The sequence below is a fragment of the Pelmatolapia mariae genome, linkage group LG23 (genome assembly GCF_036321145.2).
Source record: "Pelmatolapia mariae isolate MD_Pm_ZW linkage group LG23, Pm_UMD_F_2, whole genome shotgun sequence".
NCBI classification, from domain to species: domain Eukaryota; kingdom Metazoa; phylum Chordata; class Actinopteri; order Cichliformes; family Cichlidae; genus Pelmatolapia; species Pelmatolapia mariae.
In genome coordinates, this window is record NC_086246.1 from 28,754,898 (window position 1) to 28,778,176 (window position 23,279).

General features: G+C 38.6%; 1 protein-coding gene across 1 annotated transcript; it reads right to left on the reverse strand.

Moving 5' to 3' along the window:
* Nucleotides 1-1,837: 1,837 nt before the first annotated feature.
* On the reverse strand, nucleotides 1,838-21,545 carry igfbp2a (insulin-like growth factor binding protein 2a). Its single transcript, XM_063466340.1, has 4 exons — nucleotides 21,139-21,545; nucleotides 5,176-5,357; nucleotides 2,979-3,119; nucleotides 1,838-2,596 (listed from the first exon to the last, which is right to left on the reverse strand). The coding sequence occupies exons 1-4, from the start codon at nucleotides 21,536-21,538 to the stop codon at nucleotides 2,444-2,446; spliced, it is 876 nt and encodes a 291-aa protein (XP_063322410.1). The 5' UTR covers nucleotides 21,539-21,545; the 3' UTR covers nucleotides 1,838-2,443.
* Between the last annotated feature and the right edge of the window lie 1,734 nt (nucleotides 21,546-23,279).

A 23,279-nucleotide genomic window follows, 5' to 3' on the forward strand; every position in this document is an offset into this window, starting at 1 on the left:
GGATTTGAACGCAGGCCCTTCTGGCTGTCAGGTAACAGCACTAACCATCACACCACCAAGCTGTCAATCCAGGCTTAACAAAAGTAGGAAAGCTATGATTACAAGGCTTGATGCAGAATTTTCTGTACGTTTTTGTCCTTGACAGGTTAAACCACAATAAATAGCGATAGAATACACGTGGTGTGGGTGTAGTTGTCTGCCTCTTAAAACTCCAGCGATTTTCCTGTAGTTTGACATCTAATGTGATCTTGTGAATTTCTCGAGTCCAGGCAACTAACCACTCTTACTAGATTGTATCATGTCATCTCAACAAGAACAAATTAAGCTGCTGAATTTCATGCAGATGCTACATGTTTTAATTACGTTCACCATAGAAACATGAAATTATTTAGTTCAAATTACAAGTTTGAATCTTGTACATGTAACAACCACCCAATTTCATTTTTTTGAGTGTAGGAAGGACTTTTTCTCCTTCTCATTGTTGCTTTGCGCTTGCCCACAGGTGATTTTTCACTGTTGCTGGGTCTTGACCTTATAAAATAAAATGCTTGGAGATCACTGTTATTGTGAGATTTGATAATAGAGGACAGGGTAAATCAGGTTTTCTGCAGAATGTGATAAAATACAAAGACCATGTTTTCTTCACACTTTCAGTCCTGCAGTTTTGCTTGCTGGGGTCAGTATGAACAAGCTACAACTGCCAAGTCAATAAAGTATGCACCAAAATATATATTATTTTAATTCAAAACGGTATGACTATATTTAATGTTTTCACTTGGGGAAATGCAGGCTATGGTATTATAAAACTGTCTAGTCATACAGTAATGTGCAAAAGTCTTGACCCATCATTTCTTTATATTCTGCTAGGAGAATGGGGAATGGGTGCAGCAAGTTTTCTGAAATGTGCAAACATTCATGGAAATACAGTATAAAGAGTAGAGTTTATAGAACTTATAGAAACAAACTTAAAAGTCAATATTTGGTGTGACCACCTTTATTATTCAGCACAGTCTGAACAACATTTCTTGAAGTAGTCTACAGGAAAAGTTCTCCAGGCTTCTTGAAGGACATTCAAAGCTCTTCTTTGGATGTTTCTGCCTTCTGTTCTGTTCTCTGTCAACATGATCCCACACTGCTTCAATAATGTTGAGGTCCGGGCTCTGTGGCGGCCAATCCATGACTGATAGTGTTCCTCTGTGTGTTTTTCTATCCAGGTGTGATTTTACTGCATTGGCAGTGTGTTTGAGATCATTGTCATGCTGAAAAATGATGCCGGTGCCAATCAGGTGAAGTTCCAGATAGTACTTCATGGTGGATCAAAGTCTGATTTTACTTTTCTGTGATCTCCAGCACTAATGGCTGAAAAGCAGCCACAAACGATGACAGAGCCTCCACCCTCTTAGACACTCACTGTTGTACCTCTCTCTTAACCGTCTTTCATACATACAGATGATGATTTGTACCAAAAATATCAAACTTGGATTCATCACTCCATAAGAGCTGTTGCTACACTCGACGCTATGCCCAGGTAGGCCAAGTTTTTAGCTAATAGCACTAATAGCTAGTTTTTGGAAAAGCCTGCTATTAACAAAATACCTAAAACTTCAAACTGCTTCCTTGCTAAATTGTTTGCTATGTGCTTTAATGATTCATAGGTCATTGTTAAGTGGGTTAAAACTTTAGAAGCCAGAAAAATCTGGCTTCTATGAAGAAAAACATAAAGAAATGAGGGATGGCTTGAGACTTTTGCACAGACAGTCTAAATCTCCAAGGTTTGAACATTGTCAAGTTCGCTCATTCATTCTGAAAAGCTTTCAGGTCATTCACATCACATGAATGATGACGTGCACAGATTGATTGTATCGTAGTTTTAATGGCATTATCTGTTTATCACTTACGGTGATGTCCTTCGGCTGAACATTTAATGCACGCTACTTCCAACAGGTACTACATTTCATCTTTAATACTTTGTATTAATAGCCAGGTGTACTCAAAGCCTAGTGTATAGTATTAAACCAACAGTAGTCTGTAAGCTAGAGCATTAAAACACACCTCGAAACATCACATATGTTAAAGGCTTTTCATTTTTCAATGCATACAGTACAAAACACTGATAACAAAGCAATCCGAGCAAAGTCAAAATCACTAAAGCATAGTCACCGACGCTCCAGATGACGCCTACTGAATATCTAAGTGGGAAAAGGGAGTCTTATCTCCACTCACTCCCCTCTAAAAGTAATCTGCAGCTACATCTTACGCAGCAAGCTGGATTCTATCATTTAATCCTTTTTGGTGGTTAAGACTTCAAATGTCAGTGTCATTGTACGAACTAAAGACACATACGCACAGACAGATAATACATAGCTTACTCTGATGTTCTTTGTTCCCAACCTCTTTACAGTTTTTCTTTTTCCTTTTATGTTTTGGGATGTTTGATGCCACTTTAGATTTGGGCCATGTCAGGGAGCTCCAGCTCTGTGAGGTACTGGCTGCAGTTGGGGTCACCCCTCACGGTCGGAGCTGATGGGATGGGTCGGCCAGTGTGTGGGTCGACACACCAGCACTCCCCCCTCTGACCATGGAGAGACATCTTGCACTGAAAAACAGAATTTATGTTGTAGTTTTGTTACCTGCACGTTTCATGCTAAGCTAGCAGTCTTACTATACATGTTTTATAAAGTGCATGCACAAAAAGAAGCTTATCAGTTCACAATGTGCAATCCCCCCTTTTTAGTAATTCGTGTTCAATTTGTTGAATTGTTATTATCATTATAATAATTATTAATACTGTTATTATTATTACTATTATTATTAACAGTATTATGATGAGAAAATGACTGTAGGGTTTGATATGTCAGTGCAACCAATTATTAGAGATGGTGGTTGCGATGCCCACCTCCCCTCTCCATACCTGCATATTTTCAGTTGGGTATAACCTCCGGGCTTACCACCCTCTTTCCCAAAAAGCCCAGAGTCACCTGTTTTAAGTTATACTGCCCCCTCTTGTCGCAGTTGGGGATATGCAGGGCATACAGGTCTTCCAGAGGACCTCTGTTATCTCTGAAGGGCATCTTGGATATCCGCTCGAGGACCTGGTCGAGTTCCTGCTGACACTGAGTCTTCAGAAAAAAGCAAACATAAGAACAACAAGCCTGTCACGTCCACAGCAAGGTTGTTATAGTTAACTATAACTACATGTGAGACACCTGCGTTTACAAAGGACCGTTTTTTTCTCTTTCTTCTTGTAATAACAATTCGGATTTTCCTAAATCTTGGCTATTCACATAATAATATTCAGAAAAACTGAAACTAACATTTTTGTGTTATTGTAGGGTCTTTACCTTATACCCTGCAATAAAAAGCACCTTGAGAATCAAAATCAGAATACTTTATTAATATCTAAGGAAATTAAGTGGTCACAGTTGCTCTGAGACAGTAAGAACAGTAAGTAGCTAAAATAATTTAAATAATACAATATATTGCAAAGTTACAAAACACAACAAAATAGCTCAAATTATAAATATCCCAGTATGTTACACAAATTAAATACATATGGTTGACATTGAGGTGTCCCTCTTGTCATACTGCACTTTGTTATTTTGTCTCTCGAGGATGTGCAAATAAACTATTGCAGTGTGTACATGTGCTTTAGATGGCGATGAGGTGACTGTTGCTAGGATTTGACAGTGTATCAGTAAAATGTAATTTTCAACTAAAATAACCAAACAAAACTGAAACTGTGAAGCCAAATCACAAAAAAGACAAATTACAGCTCGCTACTGCAAAATTGGCTCTACAGCCATATTTTAAACAATTTGCACTATATGAATACTGCACCTTGTTTCATTTATATAGAAGTAAGAGTAGTTTATTGTTATATGCACATATTAATATAGACAGGGTGTTTATTCTGTAGAGTGCAATCCTTATTTTCTTAGACTCGTTTCAGACAGCAGTCATAGAAAAATTTGACTATAATAAATAAATAAAAATACTAAATTATTATAAATAAAGTTAAATAATACAAATAATAATAATAAAAATAAATAAAATAAAACTAATAAATAAAAACAGGATTCCAAACACTAGAGACAGTACAAGTAATACATGTACAAACAATACAAACAATGACTTGAAGAGACTTGAGTTGTATTCATACTTTTATACTTACATCGTATATTTGTATTGTCTTTTATAATATTATTCAATCACTTTTTACCTTTAGGGAGTTTTTTTCAGTTTTACTGTGTGAAAGGAGAAGTTGACCTTGAATCTTGTTGTACTGGAAAGGAAGGAATATAATTCAATTCAGTTGCAAAGCTATAGCAAGTGTAACCCATGGGCATCCATAGTGGCATTTAGGTGTGCTGGAGCTTCAAGGCTCCCTCTGAAGGCTGCCCTCTGAAAATCAAACATCTGTTCATTCATGTGTCTTTTTAATTTTCATATTTTAAAAATTTATTTTAAAATCAATTAAAACCAATTATTCCAATGCACATCAACAGCAGGTTTGCAAAGCTATTGGCACATTTTTGACTCGGTTCAGCTACAGCTAAAGGTCTTTCTGTTTATGAAAGCCACTTGTGAATAATGATTCATCGGTAACCCCCAGAAATCTTGTTGAGAAGTTCTAAAGTTCCCAGCAAAGCAATTTAACCTTTACCTGATTGTTTTAGTGGACAGATGATGGATAAAAATGATGAGGTTTTCCCAAAAATCTCACTCAGAGCAGGTCAGGGGTATTAAAGGTTGAAGGTTCGTCCGTTTAAATATCTTCAATGCAGTCTAAAAGATCAGAACCTGCAGCACCAGAGGGGGGCAGCACATGTCTGTGAAGTCTGAGTGCAGCTGTTCCTCCACACTCAAAGGGACTACAGTAGATGTACTCAGTTTATACAATCTTATATCAACACTAAGCTCTGTTGCAGGGCATAATTCAGGCGATTTCACCTCAGCGTCTACATCTGATATGTGGCGCAAGCTTCATGTGATCCCAGTGTCTCAAAGCAAAATCTTACCAGACTTTAAAATAACCGAGTAGTGTAATGATCCCATGTGTTATTAAAATGTAACACATCAGTGTAAATACAGCTTCTAAAATCAGGGGTAAAATCACATGAGTGTGACTTTGTTAAACCTCTACAGAAATAAAACAGACACGCCACTTCGCCTTGCCTGTTTGGGCCGAGTAGGTTTCACCTCTTCCACCTTATTGGTTTTCATCTTGGTCTTCATCTCCTGTCTGTGCTGGCGTACGGCGCTTTCCTTGGGCCCCAGCCAGGCGGCTTCTTTATTGGGCTTTCGGATACCAGGGATCTCGCTCGCGGCATGCTCCGGCTGCAGCTCCACAGCCTCTCCTGTGGATGATGGGTTATGACACAAAAGCAGCAGATTAAGATTTCATTCTAATGCTAAAAAGATCAAAAAGCTATAAAGAATTTGGGGTTTTTTTTTGTTTGTTTGTTTTTTAACGGCTCAGCAACATTGTGCGGTTTAGCCAGGAAAGTTCTTATGTCTATTGTTTGGGGACACGTTGCTGACAACCTAGAGTGTCTTTGCACACTCAACCACTCTGTTTCCCATTAACTGTCATTCTCTTGGTAATGAAACGGAATTTTCAGCCGCTGGAAGTGACAGGAGACACACTCCAGATTGCACAGATCATTTTTCAGAGCAACAAAAGAGGTGCTTAGAAAACCACTGATAGCCTTTTTACAGGGTAGAGGTGAGATTGACCTCCGAGACTGAGCTCCATCAGGAATAAATAATAACCGCATGTCCTTTGGAGTAACAGCAATAATTCCTAGCCAGATGGTGGAGTTGAACCCAGGACCCATGTATTAACAAAAGTCTAAATTGTGAATTGTTACTAGGAGGTCTTGAAATAAGATTTCAAAGCTAAAAACGGTTGTAAGATACAATGTCATCTCAAACAGTGTCTTGGTGATATAAATCAGCCTAATGTCCATGTAAAGTAACTAATTTTAGAATTTATAGACTAAATAGGAAATAAAAGACATATATTCGCAAAAAACAGATTAATAATGTTATTCATTGTGTGTGTAAGACATGGTTAGATAGACAATAAACACAATGTATCATTGTGGAGTTAAAGCTTCAGACTCCTCCAAATCTTTCACTGTTTTTTTCAGTGCATAATATGGTCATCTAAGGCACACAGCTCAGTTGAGCCAGTCAGGGAAAGAAATGCTCTTAAAGGTAGGTTGGCATTGTTGAAGATGTAAAACAGCTTGTTTCAGACGATATTTGATAAAAACTGTAAAGTGTGACTCATGCAAATCTACCCTTGTATAAATCATAAAACTATGGAGCACAAGGTTCTACATAATCTGTTTGGTGTTTAAAAGCATTAAAATGTTTTAAATGCATTTTTTCACTTAATTTTGATATAAACACAGAACAGACTGTATTTTACACATCTGTGTTTGTGGCTGTTTTTTTATTGTTTGTTTTACTTTTTGTTGCATTTTTACAAGCACGTCTCCTTAGCTTGTGATAGTTTATTTAACGCATTTGACTTTTCCACAAAATGTGTCCAAACCACTGTGAAATGTATCAGCACAATCAGTGAGTCACTGGAAATATTTCCTTTCTCTTAAGAGAGAAGAAACCCCACATTCTTGACCAGCTTATGAGCTGAGAAATGTTGGCCACTACAGAACTTGAGTCATGATGAAGTTTCCATGGTGGCTTTACAGTGTGAATCAGTCCAACAAGCAAATGTTAATGGTGCTGATAAAAAAAGATACAATGGATATAATCAAATATGTAAAGTTACACTGTATGGACAAAAGAGATGGGCCACACTTGTCACATGTGCATAAAATCAACCATGCAGTATACATTTGTGACAGAATGGGTCGTTCTAAAGATCTCACTGAATTCGAGTGTGATACTATGAAAGTTTTTCCCTCCTTGTTATTCCAAGATCAGCTGTTAGTGGTATTACTGCAAAGAGGAAGCACTTGGGACACATAGCAATTCAGTCATGAAGTAGCAGACCAAGCAAAGTTACAGAGCAGGGTCGCTGAGTGCGTAAAAATCAACAACACTCTTTTCTGTCAGTAACTGCATGGCTTCAAACCTCCACTGACATTAACATCAGCACAAAAACTGTGAGCCGAAAGCTTCATGGCATGGTTTCCATGGCTGAGCAGCTTCCTGTAGGTGTGATGTGTAGGAAAACCAGTGCTTTTGTCCATATAGTGCAGGGGTGTCAAACATATGGCCCATTGGCCAAAAGTGGCCCAGTGGATGGCTTTGGAAAAATGTGGAAATTTTAAAGAAGGACACCATAAAAATTGGACCTCTAACAGTATTTTCACGAGTTTAACAGTTTTCTTGCTGACAAAGATTTAACCTACAGCCTGTCATACAGCAGAGTAATTAACAGATGAAACATTCATTGAGAGAAAACCTTTTTTTATTGTTAGTGTTCAATTTAAGACTGAAACGTTTCTTTTTTTTAATCTTTACAGTATCATTTTCTTTTTTTATTGAAAATGGAATATTTTCTGTGCATTAAGATAATTTCATTTTTTAATTTACACAATAAAGTAATTTATTTTTCATTTCCATAACAGTGTAAGCCCAGAGAGTCTTGCCGATGGGTCTTTGACTTACTACAGCAGCATTTCTTTTTTCAATTTGGAGAAACTGAAATGTATCGCCAGAACGGCAATATTTTTTCTAACCCATTTAAAGGCTGAACGGTGAAATAATTGACAGAAAATTCTTTCTTAAAATGTTTTTTAATCAAGTGTTCTAGCAAATTAAAAAATAACAAATTAAATATTAAATCAAATACGTGCGTTTTTGTTTGCGTCACATCTCCCACATTCATTTTTTTATTTTTTTTACTTTTATTGCTTAAAAACATTTTATTGTGCAATTTTCTTTTTAGGTTTATCTGTGAAAAAAATCACATTGACGTTTGAGAAGTCTCGAAAACTCACAAAAACTCATGTATCAAATGTGATTCACTACTCGTTCAGAGGTTTAGACATCTCAGGGATTAAATGTATAAACTACATAAAGTAAGGGAAACATTTTTTAAGCTTTACTGCTCCAGCCCACTTAGGATTCAAGTAGGCTGTACATGGCCAGTGATTTAAATGGATTTGATACCCTTGATATTCTATTACTATTGCTACTAGTTGTACTGGTGCTACTTGTATTACTTCTACTTTGCCAAAGATTTATCATGGTGATTTTGACCGAAATTAGAAGATCCTAGTAAAACCACTTACCCCTGCGTCCATACGCATCAAGCTTTTTTTTGGTTGTGCACAAGAGACCTACACAATATTAAGCAGGTGAGCTTAACAGTGGAGCTAATCGGTAAATACATATGTTTTTTAAAGCCTTGATTTGGGTTGGCAGCCCAAACATATAATAATACATACAGGTCTATTTTATGCCACTACATTGATTTAACTGTGATGTCTTTAAAATTAACTCCAAAATACAGATTTTCAGTTTTCTTTCTAAATGAAGTCACCAAGCATGCTACTTGAATAAAAATGTGATCATCCACAGGAGGAAGAACTGCTGTTGGCTTTTCCCTCCCAAAGAAAATGAGTGGCTTAGTTCCTGAGAAGAATCAAGCCAAAGTTCACCAACTTTTTTTTTCTTTTGTTTTTAATTTGGGGTGACTGTTGCTCAGGAGGCAGAGCAAATCAGCTGCCAACTGAAAAGTTGGTGGTTCAATCCCCAGCTCTTCTAGTCCGCATGTTGAAGTATCCGTGGGCAAGGTACTAAAACCTGAGTTTTGCCCATTGAAGTGAAAGTTAACCTAAAAGTGCTCGTATGAATGGGCTTGTAGTAAGAGAGCACTTTCAGTGCTCAAATAGAGTTGAAAAGTTCTATGTAAGTACCAGTCCAAATTTATGACTAGTAGTTAAGTGCTTAGCTAATAGTGTTTACTGATGAACATTTAAATATCTAAGTAAATGAGAAAGTGGGTCATTAAATAAAGTAGAATAAATGGAATAGCACCTAAAAGTACTAACCCTAGCTAATAAATGGTCAGCTAAAAATAGATCAGATCCCATTTAAAATGTATATGGACTGGTACTTATATAACACTCTTCTACTCTAACTGTGAACTCAAAGCACTTTCTTACTACAAGCCTCAGCGTATTGCACACACTTCCATAGAAGTCCTCTTTTACCTATCACGTTAGCACCTTGTCTAAAATTTTAAGTACACACTAATCGGGGGCAACTTGGCCAAGGTTTCTTTGAAGGCCATCTTAAGAAAGGAGCCCAGTAGTTATGTTCCAATCCATAAAAACTCTACATTGGCTAGGAATTAAACCCAGGCCCCCTGTGTGGCAGGTGAGAATTCTTCCATTGTGCCCAAATGAACACAAATAAACATGAGAAAAGCTGTGTGGGCGAATCATATTAAAAAAAAAAGGATCAAAAGAAAAATCACCAAATTCGGTAGGATTAATCCTCTGTGTCGATTTTAATCATTTTAAAACAGAAATACACAATACCAGAGGAGCAAACAATGCCCTCAGTGACACTGGCCTTAAAACAGGAACCTTAAATTTAAATTTAGGGACAACTGCCTCTTCAAGTCCCTGTAGAAATTCCTCCAGGCAGCTTTCATTTACTTCACCCGTCTCTCCTCTGCTAGGAGTCTTGTTAAACATTAACCTAAAAGCACAAAAAAGCTCTCCAGACAGATGGAGCAAACAAAGAAAGAGGCCATCAGGTCCAGCCCAACTTGTTGTCTCTGACAACAGAGCATACTTTGGAGTTGAGGGTTGGCAGGGAGTGGAAGAGGAGCGTCTTTCCAAACCAGCAGATTTTCGATGAAAAGATGTTACATGATGCGCATTCTTGCTGCTACAAGTAATATTTCACAAGGTGAATTTATGAGCCAGGACACTGTGTCTTTTTGCTGAACCTTTGGTGGAAATCGTGTATTTCGCTTATGCAGAGCTTCACTTGACACCTGAACGAAAGAAGGGAAATAAGCAGAGACAGTAAAGAAGGTCAAATAGTTGGCCAATCAAGTGGATAGTTCGCAGCTATGCAGACCAAGCTTTACAATGCAGACTTGTGGAAATGTATTTAAATGAAAGCGGCGATGGTGGACTGAGGAGGCATTCCCTGTACCCTGCAAGAGGTAAATTTGACATCCGGTTATAGAATATGATTACAAAAGGCCTAAGAAAGAGCAGGAGAAAGGAAATTTCAAACGAAACAATAACAAGGTGCTGGCGCCTGTTGCCATCAGATAGATCTAGTGTTGTTGGACTTCAGTTCCCCCTACGATGCTGCACTGTGCTCTCTCTGGATTTTCTTTGAGGAAAGCATTTCTTTGCTAAAAGGGGCAAAAGTCAACAGAAATCAGGTGTGTGCAAGCACGTGTGTGTGTGTGTGTGTGTGTGTGTGTGTGTGTGTGTGTGTGTGTGTGTGTGTGTGTGTGTGTGTGTGTGTGTGTGTGTGTGTGCGTGTGTGTGTGCACAGATTCGCACACAACACTCAGCTGCTTGCATGCTTTGTGTTTTGCCATCTTACATAATCCCCACAGTATCCCAGTGCAAAACCATCACTCTCTATTTCTTCTGAGTAAACCTGAGATGTTCACTAAAAGTCTGGGCACGCACAGACACACACATGAATACACAATCTATAGCAGTGCGCTTCCTCTTCAACTCACATATGCACACACAAATACAAAGGGTCAGGACCCCACTTTTAGGGGGCACTAGGCCTCTGCAGTACAAGCCACTCCATAGCAGTGGGCTGGAGATCAGCAGCATCAACAGAGCAGCAGGCCTACTGTCCAGTCTACTGCTTGAATTAATCCCTACACAATAGCCTGAGAGGCTTCCTTTCTATATCTGATCCATGTTGAATTCCCAGGTGGCACGTAGGCCAGAAGTGTCATGTCTGATTGTCCAGATTTTGGTCAACTGAGCAAATGACAGACTTGGCCAAGCCATAGAGAATGGAAAGGTTCAGAAAGGAAATCTCCAAGCACCAAGCATTCTTGCTCCATCGTATACATATCATAACTGAGTACTGTGCAAAAGTCTTGTGCCACCGTTCATTTGTTTACATTTTGCTGGGAAAATTTGGAAATAGGCGCAACAATTCAATAAAATATGCAAACATACATGGAAATGCAGTATATAAACCAAGAACAGAGTTTGTTCCATTCTTTCCAGCTTGAAGGTAAATATTTGGTGAGACCACCTTTATTCTTCAAACACAGTCCAAACTCTCTCAGGCAGCTTTCTTGTCCTTTCTTTAAGTAGTCTTCAGGAATAGTTCTCCAGGCTTCTTGAAGGACATTCAAATGCCTCATACCTCCATCTGACCTGTTGCCACTGATTTTCAGTTGAGTTCTTGTGTAATTTTCAGACGTCAGCCTTTTCTCCCTGTTTCCCTTCCTTATGAATGGCTTCTTGACAGCCAGCCTTCCACTGAGAACATTTCTAATAAGCTTTAATGAACAGTATATTGGCCAGATGCATCTTTCAGGGCCTTTCAGGATTTTTTTCTATTTCTTAAAACATGAATTTTAGGTATTGTTCATCTGCTGTAGATATTTTTTCACGACTGACACTTCTTCTTTTGTCCGCCACTTGTCCAGTTTCCTCATTTTTTTAAATAACACATTGGACACCATGCTGAGAAAAACCAAATGTTCAGCTAACAGCTTTTTAGGGAGCACCATGTTAGTGCAAAAATGCTATTTTTTTGTCAGTCAAACTGCTCTATCTTTGGCATATTTTGTTGATTAAAGAAATTGGAACAAATTAAGGGTTTTTCCAACAGGCCACCAGTAACAAAATGCCTAAAGATACAATTTAAAATTGGTTCTTTGCTAAGTTGTCTGCAACATATCGACACAACACTAACCATTTCTTGAATTAGATGTCTTTTCTCAAGCTTGAATGATTCATATGTCAGTGTTAAGTGGCTTTGAAAGACTTCCAGAAAGCCTGGAGAAATATTGCTCAAGAAAAAATAACAACAAAGTCTGGCTCCTTACAAAATATAAGGAAATGAGGGGTGGCTCGAGTAGGGTTGGTATTAAGCACAGAATGTGATCATTTGGCCAAATAACAATCACAATGGCATGAGCAGTGGTTATTGACTCCCCATCAAGGCATGTCAGGACAGTGCCCATGGTGAAACTGCAGTGGTCAAAATTGAGACTTCCAAGGACTGACTCAATACAAGCAACCTTTCTGAAAGTTGTACTAGAAATGCCCACCTTGAACTTTAAATCAAGTAAGTTTTGAAAGGTTCCAAGACTGGAAATCACTGTAATTAACTCAAACAATCCTCTCTGACAATTATTTCCGTCTGTTTAAATCTTTGCTTAAGTGTAACTCCAGAGACATCCACTAACTAGGTCAAGCTAACAGATAGACAGATATACTATATGCGTTACTTTTGGCTACCACTTACTCAATTAGAAGTGCGCATATTTTGTGTGTTTGCACACAAAGGCAAAAGGGGGAAAAAAATTAAGAACAAATGAAACATCTCTCTGACTCTCAGTAAGTGGAAACAACAGTTACCCAAAATTGATCTCTTTAAATTTTAGAGGCTTTAAAAGGCACATCTTTTCTCTGTTAACGTCTTAAACATCGCTCTAAGGTGTGAAATAAATAGGTCATATGTCAATGAGTAGATTTATTACAGACTATAATCCATTACAAGACCTAGTGGAGCTGTTTTCTGGAAACACAAACTCAGCAGAGTTTAGATATGTTTACCTTGCAGGCTTTTTGGCCTGCAACAGCGATCTGAAAGCAGGCTTTTGCACAGGCTCCAGCATGTATGTATGCTCTGTGGTATCCAAGACTAGGCATCACTACCGGCACCCCTGGGTGAACTATGGGCAGATTTTACACGGCCTAAACTAGGACAGGAACAGAGGCAAGCTGTAACACGACAACGCTTAGAGTGCATCACGCTGGCAATAATACTCTGCTACAAACCTTGTACCTCAAAGGTCTACTTTTTAGGAACTGATCATGGTTTTCTTGGTGATGACCACACAGATTTTCAACAAATGTCATTCTTATCCTATTAATCTTTCAACTAAAGTCACAATAAACAATTACATTATAATAATAACTGCATTTTTCAACTATAATGTTTATGGACTACAGCAAGTGGAAAAGTGCTGAAACAAGCAAAGGAATAAAAGAAAGCTGTGGGATGGTACAAAAAAATCTAAAAGAATGCACATTTTGTACTTTCTGACAAACATTTAGATAGAGTCATGATGTTTGCAAGCCCTGAAATACACTCTGCATGTTTTGGTCAGTAACAATGATTGTAAACTTGACTTTTATCTGTTTAGAAAAAAACTAAATAAGGCACCATTAAATAGATTTCTCTAAACAATGACAACAAAAACAGTTTTTTCTTTGGCTAGGACATGACTTCGATTATAACAAAAATATTATTAGACTTGTATTACATCCAGACCTTTTAAAAAAATGTTGCACATGTACTCTGTACTACTAACTACTGCCACTAGACTATAATAGATTAGGCTTGTAAATCAAAGAATCTTCACAGATTCTCTACACAGTTTTATCAGAATTAGCTATTATTTATCTATTATTTAGAAACATGAGTTAATCATTAATTTGTATTTAAACAATATTTCATTTTCACTGTTTGCTAACTACAAGTTACTAGGGTTGGTACTTTCAGCTGCTCCCTTTTTCCCTTTTTCTAAGAATCCTCCCACTTATTTGTGCTTGGGAGTACACTAGCCATAAACCTTCCATGTATAATGCATGTGTTAACCACTACACTACAGAGTTATATGTTAATCAAAAGTTTCAGTTCACAAACTTCTAATTATCTATCACTGTACCATTTTTTTAAATAAAAAAAAAGGTTGCACATATTTTGGTGCTCATCAACAAGCTTCTGCTATAATTCTGGGTGGATATTTGACCACTCTTCTTGGCAAAACTATCGGTGTTTATTAATTTCGTTGGTTTCCTGGAATGGACCTGATATTTAAATGTAGTCCACAAATTTTCAATAGGGTTGAGTTCTAAGCTTTGGAGCTCCGGAAGAGATTATAGAAGATTAACAATTACAGATTCCAAGATCACCCATTCAAACAATTGTACCTAACTACAACTTATTTGAACGTGTCACCGCTTTGTAATGGTCTGAAAGAAGACCCTTAGATGAGAGGAAATTGGTTTGGATGTGTAGGGTCAGGTCTACCATGACCTGGAAACTGCATCAGTGTTGACAGTTAGAGGGTGCTGAACAAGAAAAAAGCCCCTGCTTAAAATTGGCACCTTCCAACTTGGCTGAAATTTGCAGTTCCCCATATTGACAGGTCAAATGTCTTCTGGGAAAGTTTTATGGTCAGATGAGACAAAGATTGAGCTATCTGGCCACAGTGGTAAGAAGTGTTTTTGGAGCCGTCAAAGTAAGACTTTCAAACCAAAGAAGACTATACCAACTGTCAAGAATGGCTGTGGTAGTATCATGTTCTTGGAGCTGTTTTGCTACCACTGGTACTGGTACATTGGATATAATTGAGTGAAGAAGAACTACCTTCAAATCCTTCAACTTCACCTCAAATCATGAGCCATATGGTTGAAACTTGGACACTGCTGGGTGCTCCAACAGGACAATAATCCCAAGCACACATCAAAACTGGTTTTGGAATGGAAAGCAGGCTAACATTAAGCTTCTGGAATAGCCTTCACAAAGCCCCAACCTCAACCCTATTGAAAGTTTGTAGACTATGCTTAAAGGTTGGATGCCAATTTAAATGAACTCAATCAATTCTACCCAGAAGAGTGGTCAAATAAAAACTTACACTCTGGAAAAAGAACAGATCAAAGAAAGCATTAAAAGGCCAAACTTGTGCCTTTGAGCTGATGATCTTCTTACGACACCTTTGAGCTGATGATCTTCTTACGACAACTGTAGGTCTTTCTCATACTTTTTAAGAATTTGTCCTTTATTAGAACAAGCTCAGAAACTGCCCCCATTCACCCTTCCAGTTTCAGTTGCATTTCAGACAGTGTTTGTATTGTCTTAAATCACCCTTGACCAATCTGGAGGGTGGGAAGTTATTCTGGTTCTCAATAGGCACGAGGAGATTCTTGGCACGGATATGCGTGAAGTTGACGCCTCAGGGGGAGATGGCATAAATACCCATTTTGGGCGAGATTATCTCGGAGCTATTTCAGTCCTGCAGGCTCCGTCTGAATGCCCCTGCAGGTACACAGGAATGCCCCCTGTCAGCTAACAGTGTTATTTCAGCAACCAGATGTCACAGGAGTCCCCCCCGTTCTTTCCACCTCATTTCCCATCTCCATAACAGCAAAAGTAACACTGGAAGACGGTTGTTTTGAGTGGTTGGTTGATTAACAGTACGTTTAGTGAGGTGTTGTTAAGGGGACAACAGCATTTGCTTCACTCTTTTGAAATCTTGTGTGCAGGAACTGGCTCTGTTTGGAGCTTTTTTTTATCAACATGTTCTCTTTCGAGGTTGTATATGGTATGATTCCAGTCAAAACAATTAAACGCCCATCCAATCTGTTTAAAGGAACCTTTATTTGGATCCAGGTTTCTGTGGGAATGGAATATCAAGTGATACTGTGCATAAACACAGGGTAGTGGGAAAAATGTGGGTGTTAATTTTAAATAGGAAGACATTTCAGCTCAAAATCAAGTAAATAGGATAACTTTGTTGCCATTTTGTTGTGTCTGAAAAAACTTACACTCTGATATTTTATATCATTATATTCTTAGAATCCAATTTTCTAACCAGTTCGCGGGTTCATTTATGGAACATTATTTTGCAAGGGAGTATCCCATTTCTTTCTCCCTTTTTCACCACATTACAGAGACCACTTTGACATTTAAGATCTGTTAATCTTCACGGTCTGTGTCAAGTGCCAGCAATCATCTCAGGATCTCTATCCTCACATTTTGATCCTGTTGAATCCAATCCAGGATATTCAAGACTCCACAAAAACAGTTGGATATTAGGTTTATCAAAGTAGGCTTCAAAGAAATGTCATTACAGTGTATAAATTTCTTATATGAAAACCAGAGTGGGAAAGATGCACCAACATGTTGATCTGAATGGTTTCAGTATAAAGCCTGAGAGCTAAATATTGTCTAAAAGCATATCCACACTGTCATATATATATAGCATACATATAGCAGATTTTAAATCATTTTTTGACTTCAAGTGGTATGACTAACACAACTCCATTTGTATTTCCTTTATGTATTTCATCTCATAAAGGGGAGCCTTTTTACTAGCATATGCTAGACGATTTCTTTTCTTTTTTTTTCTTTTTTTTTGGGGGGGGGGGGGGGGGGTTTAAAGCAAAAGCTATATGTCTTTGAATGTACAATTAGCACATACACTTTCAGTGTATTATACTTTACTTATTATGAGATGGTTATAATAATACACTGATGTAGACAACTATCATTTAAACCAGGAACTCAATAATCCCGAGAACAGAGCTGAATTGTGTAGTTTGTGCAGTAGGTCTGACCAACATGTATGATCTCCAAAACTTAAAAAAAAAACAAAAACAAATTCTAGTCCAGGGTTCTCAGATGTGAGGATTTAGGGTATTTAGTTTAGGGGAATTCATACATGATGGATATAAGTTTTATTTTATTGTTTGAAAGAAAAACCCATCATATTAGTCATTTGCTGATCTATTATTTCTGGCATTTGTAAAAAAACACCACTAAAGGGCACATTGTCACTTCCCTGTTAGCAACACACATATTTGCATCCTGCAAAGACAACAACCAGCTGAGATACAGATAAATAAACAATTAGATGTAACAGATGTGAAACTGCGAAATCTGTTTATCTTTTGTGTATCTGAAAGTGATCCTAAAAATCTTATAACAGTCAGGATCTAATATATCTGTATTTAATGTAGAAGAATATTATGTCTTTGATATAGAAGAATAGAAAAGTTGCTTTTTTTTCGTTTTGATTTAGGAATCCAACGGAAATTTGCACATAGTGTAGTACGGGGATGTGTGCAGACGATCTGAGTAGAGTTGGGCAGGGAGAAATCAAGCAAATTTTTCGTGTGTCTGAATGAAAATCAATATCAGCTTATATATCAGAATATAGCATTTTGACGTCACCAAATATCGGTATCAGTATCCGTCTTAAAAATCCTATCTCGATCAGGCTGTAGACAAACGTATTCTTTACACACCTAATTATAAATGAGTCAGTTTTCTTTCACTCTTAGTCAAAAACCTTCATTATTTGTACAAAGAGTTTTAATACGAATCTAACATGACACTGAAAGGAATTTTCAGTGATGAAGCAATATCTGTTACCAAGTTATGCTATTAATTAGGTGCTTTGGTCAGAACAAAGCACTGTAACCTCAACCACACACTGAAAAAAAGGGATTGGCCAGCTCTTGGATTTATGTAAGCATCTTGCGTATATTTAACATAAATGCCTCATGCTTTAAAGTTAACTGTAACTATATAGTGTAGAAACTACATAATATGCAGAGCGGGTAGATTAAATTGTTCATATCATGTTCGAGTGAAATAAGTCAATAATATAGCAATGTTAAATCCCGGATTTCAGTCTCGCACGCTTTGGATCGTGGTTTGAGGAAGGCATCCATCTCAGTCAATTTGAGCAGCTGCCTCTACTTTTTGTGGTATACCGAAAAGAAGTAAATTGGGTGGTTGTTACATTAAAAAAGTCTACCTTTTAATTTGAACACAAAAATTTCATGTTTCTATCTTGAACGTAATTAAATCATGTAGGATCTGTACAAAATTCAACAACTTAATTTGTTCTTGTTGAGATGACAAGATACAATCTAGTAAGAGTGGTTAGTTGCTGGACTCATGAAATTAACAAGATTACATGAGATTTCACACTGCAGGAAAATCACTGAAGTTATAAGAGGTAGACAACTACACACACACCATGTGTATGTTATTGCTTTTTATTGTGGTTTAACCTGTCAAGGACAAAAACGTAAAGAAAATTCTGCATCAAGCATTAAAATCATAGCTTTCCCACTTCTGATAAACCTGGATTGGTGGCATGGTGGTTAGTGCTGTTGCCTCCCAGTAAGAAGGTCCTAGATTCAAATCCACAATCTGGTGTGTATGGTTGTTTGTCTCTATGTGATAGATTGGTGAGCTGTACAGGGTGTAACCTATCACTTCAGGGTTATCCCCCTGCAACCAGGATAAGGATGGTAGTTGTTGTAGATCTGTTCAAGTTCTATGGTAACCAGACTCCAGACTTTGTTGAACATTATGTAATATGAAGACAACATGTAGTATTTAAGTGACCAAGTAGTATTGGGGTCAAAGTTATTGAATAGTGTTGAAATAAAATGACAAAATTGTGAAGCATTAAAATATTCCAAGAGCTCAACTTACTTCATCTAAACATGTTTCAATTGCGTTTTCTGAACACAAAATGCACAGGTTTGTTGAATATGAATAAGTTGTGTTGATTTAACTCATTTGTCTAAGTTTCTGCCAAAGCAAAACATTTGTGTGCAACCAATGTCCACTACTGAATCAAGTAAATCCAACATGGCCTTTTTTTCAGTGCAGACACATATGCCTAAAGCATCACTGCAGTCTTTATCTCACAGTAATGTGTTCCTTTCCTATTTGCTATCTTGTTTTGAGTATTTTCACTGATATTTTTCATTCGTCTCTTGTCATAAGTCTAATCAGACTTTTGGTTTTGATTGCAAACAATAATTTAATATCACCCAATCTCCTATATCCACCTATTCTAACTTTTAACAAAAAGCTGTGCTTTACTTTTTTTCTTCTTTTCTTTTCTTTCCTTTTTTTCCCTACATGATTATTCTTGGATCAAAGAAATAGGTGCTCTGACCTTTGGCCTCTTTGCTGCGGGTCACTTGTAGTGTTGATTAGAGAGATTATAGGGACTCTGCAGCTGCTCTCAGTGCACTCTTGTATACCTATGATCACATAAATTCTTTTGAAGAAAAAAAAACTGTAAAAATGCCACCTCTAAGCAGACACAGCTTGCTGTTCCTTGTCTTTGTTCCTTTTTAAAAGCTGACATGCTAAATGGACAAAGAATTGGAAGACCAGCCAGAAGAAGATGATGTCAGGATGATGTGTATTTATATAAACATCCAAATAAAGCAGCTGTACTATTTCGTCATTTGATTCCTTGCCCAGATGCCAAATCAGCTCAAGAATCACCTCCTCAGGGATCAAATAAATAAAACTACTTAATTATTATATTAATCTTTTTTTTCCCAGATTAATTCCTGGAATAAAGTGAATGCAATGGGTATTAACCAGAACATTTAAAGGCTGCTCTTCATCATCCAGAGACCTCTGTGAGCTGCTTTGTGTTTTTGCTTTTTGCAGATGACTTATGTATCGCAAAAGCTCAGACTCCACGACAAATCAACCTAGCACCTATTAGTGTAGTATCTTTAAAAAATGATGGGATGAGCAGCAATTTATTCTTTTGTGACTCTTGAAATTAGCCTCAGGAAAGTGTTTCCAGCCTCACTTTGGTAAAAAAAAATAAATAAATAAAATAAAAAAAATCTAACTTTCTTTTATCTTCTGACCCCAAGAAAGCTCTGCATGTCACTTAGACCACTCACTGTAATGCTGCATGAGTTTCAGACTTCACTCTTCCATCTGCAGCAGCATTAGCAGCAAAGCTTTTATCCACAACATCTCCAGGTTCAGCTTTTAGAGCTTATTTCTAAGCTTTTACCAGTTTTTTTGGACACATCGAACTAAATCTTGAAACCTTCAACCTGTGGAACGAGGTGCCGAAAACCTCAGAGAAGGCAAAGAAATAGTGATGTCTAGCAAGCCTTTACACGATGTGCCCATGTAGTCTGCTCTCTGGTTTTGCTCTTGTGTAACTCTCAGTTCATTCCTTTACATGCACTATTCATCTAAGCATAACCAAGCAATTATTGGGGTTGATGATTAAATCATAAAATGCATCACAAAGCTTTTTTTGACCTTTTGTGCTCAGGGAGTGGGGGTTACACACGAGTCCTGTTTTTGGTAGTTTCTCTATGTTCCAGGACTCCAGTGCCCAAAGTAAACATGTGTCAGTCTGAAGGTAAACTCTGACAAAGCATGGATTTTGGAAATGAGTAAAAATCACACCCCGGCTGGCTCCACTCTACATTCATTGACTGTGTTTTGCGGCCTCAAATTCAGCCAGTTAATGAGGCTGTTTGCTTTTCTTCCTCACTGTGACCTGCCCCTGCTCAAACACAAACCACATAAGCCTCGCTGACTCCGGGCTTCATTGTGATCCTCCAGCGTATACATCCAGGTAGACGGCCTACAGTTAATGGAGTCAGTGTCAGAGCCAGTCTATAGTTAGGTCTAGTCAAAGCCTAAAGTCCACTTTTCCATTCAATGCGGCATTCCTTCAGCGTTCTCCCTCTCTACATATATATTTCTTTCTCTCCACTCCCCTGGGGGAAATGTCAACATCAATACTACACTGTTTTCTGTGTCCATCCCACTGAGTACAACTTCTGGGGCTTTTGCAGGTGACTAACTCTGCTGCAGTGTTTTAAAGGCAGCTTTTTCAGGAGGGCCAGCTGTGTGGTGCACAGCTGAGATGAGCTGTGCAGAGTGGCTGTTCCTTTATCTCTTGTGTTTATTTCTCTGCGTGCACACTAGAATGACCCAATGCACATTACATCCCCCGCCTTGCAAAATGCTTTAAAAACTAGTCATTTGCTGTAGCACAAATAATAAAATGACACCCCTCAAATGCGTGGCAATGCAAAGGCCATGTATGAATGTAGCAATCTAGCAACTATGAGGAGATGCTGAAATCTGCGTGAAATACAAACTCGCAGTTTATTTAAAGGTGTTTAAAAGAGGGGAAACATGGTTTAGTACCATAAATATGCAGTGAAGAGGAATATGGACAACTTCCCTGCTGAGTCCCCTTTCAGCCAGATTAGGGCTTAGCCTTCATGACAATGCAATATTTCTGCACTGTTTCTCAGCCTGCAGTCTAGACAGTGTCATTAAAAATTGATAGAAGAAAAGCAGGTTTCCGGTAAACTGACTGACCGCTGGTTTGCTCCCGCTGCTCCTGGCTGTGGGCGCTTGCCTCGGTGTCCACTTTGCGCCGACATTGCCCCTGGCCCTGCACCAGTTGCTCCAGGGGAAGCTCCGAGTCGGGCGTCGGGTAGCATCGCAGACCGGTGGAGCACCTCGGGGTGTACACGCCGCACAGCTCGCCCTCTTGCCGGGCGCACACGGGGCAGCACCCGCAGCCCGGTTCGCGCACTATCTCCGCGCATGTCTCGGTGAGCTTTGGGCACAGCGCCTGGCGCTCCGCGGTACAGCCCGGGCAGCGGAACACCATCTCGGCCAGAGAGGCACCGGCCAGAGACACGGAGAGGATCAGCAAGCTGCAGCCCGCGTACAACAGCATCGTTACAGGCATGAGGTTTGGGGGAATTATCATGGGGCAGTGGAAGGCAATCCCAAGTGGGGGGGGGGGAAGGAGCAGAAATGTGCACGCGAACAGGTGAAGCCGGGGGGCTGGGAGGTCTGCTGGGTCCTACACATTCCCAGGTTTGCTCTCGGGGCCAAAGAAAACTTGTGTTAATTAGGGGGAAAATAGGAAGATTGTGGGATTTCCTTCACGGGGAAGAGCAGTTGTGACACTTTCTCATTATATTTCTCGATGGCGTGTTTTATTGGAAAGTTCCCGTCTAACCCAAATTATAGGAAAGAAGAACTTAACTGATGCCAAGCGGGGAAATAAATGTCATCATCATTATCTTTAAATGACCTGCACTGCTGCTCCCCAGCTGAACCAGTTACATCAGACCTTTTTTATGGCCGTATCAAGGCAAAATTAACCTCCTATAGGCGATTACTGGCAAACTATTCCCAAATGAAAAACAGGTTTTTTACCAAAAGCGACGTGAGGCTTGAAGTTGAGCTCAAAAAAGAGAGAAAAAAAGACAGCTTGCATATTCAAAGACTACTTTACATTAGCCTGTTTGTTTCAATCAGCACCTTCTCCCCTCAACTCCCAAGAATGTATAAACAAACAAACAAACAAACAAAAGGACTATGTGCAGAGTATTCCTTACATGGAAAGACCTCCCCACAGTGGCTGACATGTCAATTGACACTCAATTAAAATTTGCCAGCTACTACCAGCCTATATACCTGTGTACAGTGATGCTACTGTGTGTGTTACACAGCAGTGTTTCCTATTGATTGGCGAGGCCAAGCCTTGAGGTGTCGCGCTCGCCCGCTAAACAAGCGCCATATTAACCCCGTCCAGTGCACCAGACTAATAGGTGTTTATCCAAGGGCCCAGAAATAGAAACGGCATGTGTAACCTTACTCCGCAGATATAAATGCAGATTATTTTGTTTTGTGGGTACCCACTGATTTCATACTATTTAGCCCCATTCAAGATCGGCATCCCTGGCTCACCTTGGGGGTATAGGGAGGGAGAAAGGGCACATTTGAAGCTGCTTTATATCTCGGGGGTGTGAGTTAGGGGGATGCCCAAAAGGCTGTTTGCACATAGAACCTCATATGTCATTTTACAAAAACCATGGATGGAAAAGCAGTGGGGGAGAAAGCCGGTAATGTGTCTGGGATGGTCACCAGCTAATAGGCCTAACACGCCACAGTATCTGCCCCTGTGTGCAAAGTGATCCCCACCAAGGTCAGTTACTTAAATTCCTCCCCATGGAATTATTAAAAAAAAAAAAAAACTCTGGATAAATTCTACATTTATAGAGAAAAATATGGGATCACTGATGTGCTGTGTGCTTCAGTCTGTATACAGAGGGAGTTCTTTATGTAAGAGGTCATCCCGGAAATGGATACAATCACCCCAGGGGGCACTTGAATAATAAATAAATAATAGTTATACAGCAAAACATTATTATTTGAATACATGAGTAAATAATAGGTAAGTAAGGAACAGGTAAATAATAGGTAAGACTGTTCTAGGCCAATAATAGGTAAGTAAATACTAGATAAGAAAGTACTAGGTAAGTAATACGTAGGTAAATAATATGCCAGTAGTAGCTAAGTAAGTAATAGGTAAGTACGCAATAGGCAAATGAGTTTAAAAAATGTTTCTAATAGAATTTGCAAACAATATAAAGAAATAAAATGATTAGACCTGATAAACAGCTGGCTAGAATTATGGCCAAAACATTAGAAAAATCTAA

What these genes read in the sequence shown, in the direction of transcription:
- igfbp2a (XM_063466340.1), bottom strand. Translation starts at nt 21,538, where the DNA reads ATGATAATTCCCCCAAACCTCATGCCTGTAACGATGCTGTTGTACGCG. An exon ending in AACCTACTCGGCCCAAACAG is followed by an intron (nt 3,120 to 5,175) that starts GCAAGGCGAAGT and finishes TTTTTTCTGAAG; the next exon opens with ACTCAGTGTCAGCAGGAACT. An exon ending in GGCAGTATAACTTAAAACAG is followed by an intron (nt 2,597 to 2,978) that starts GTGACTCTGGGC and finishes TCTGTTTTTCAG; the next exon opens with TGCAAGATGTCTCTCCATGG.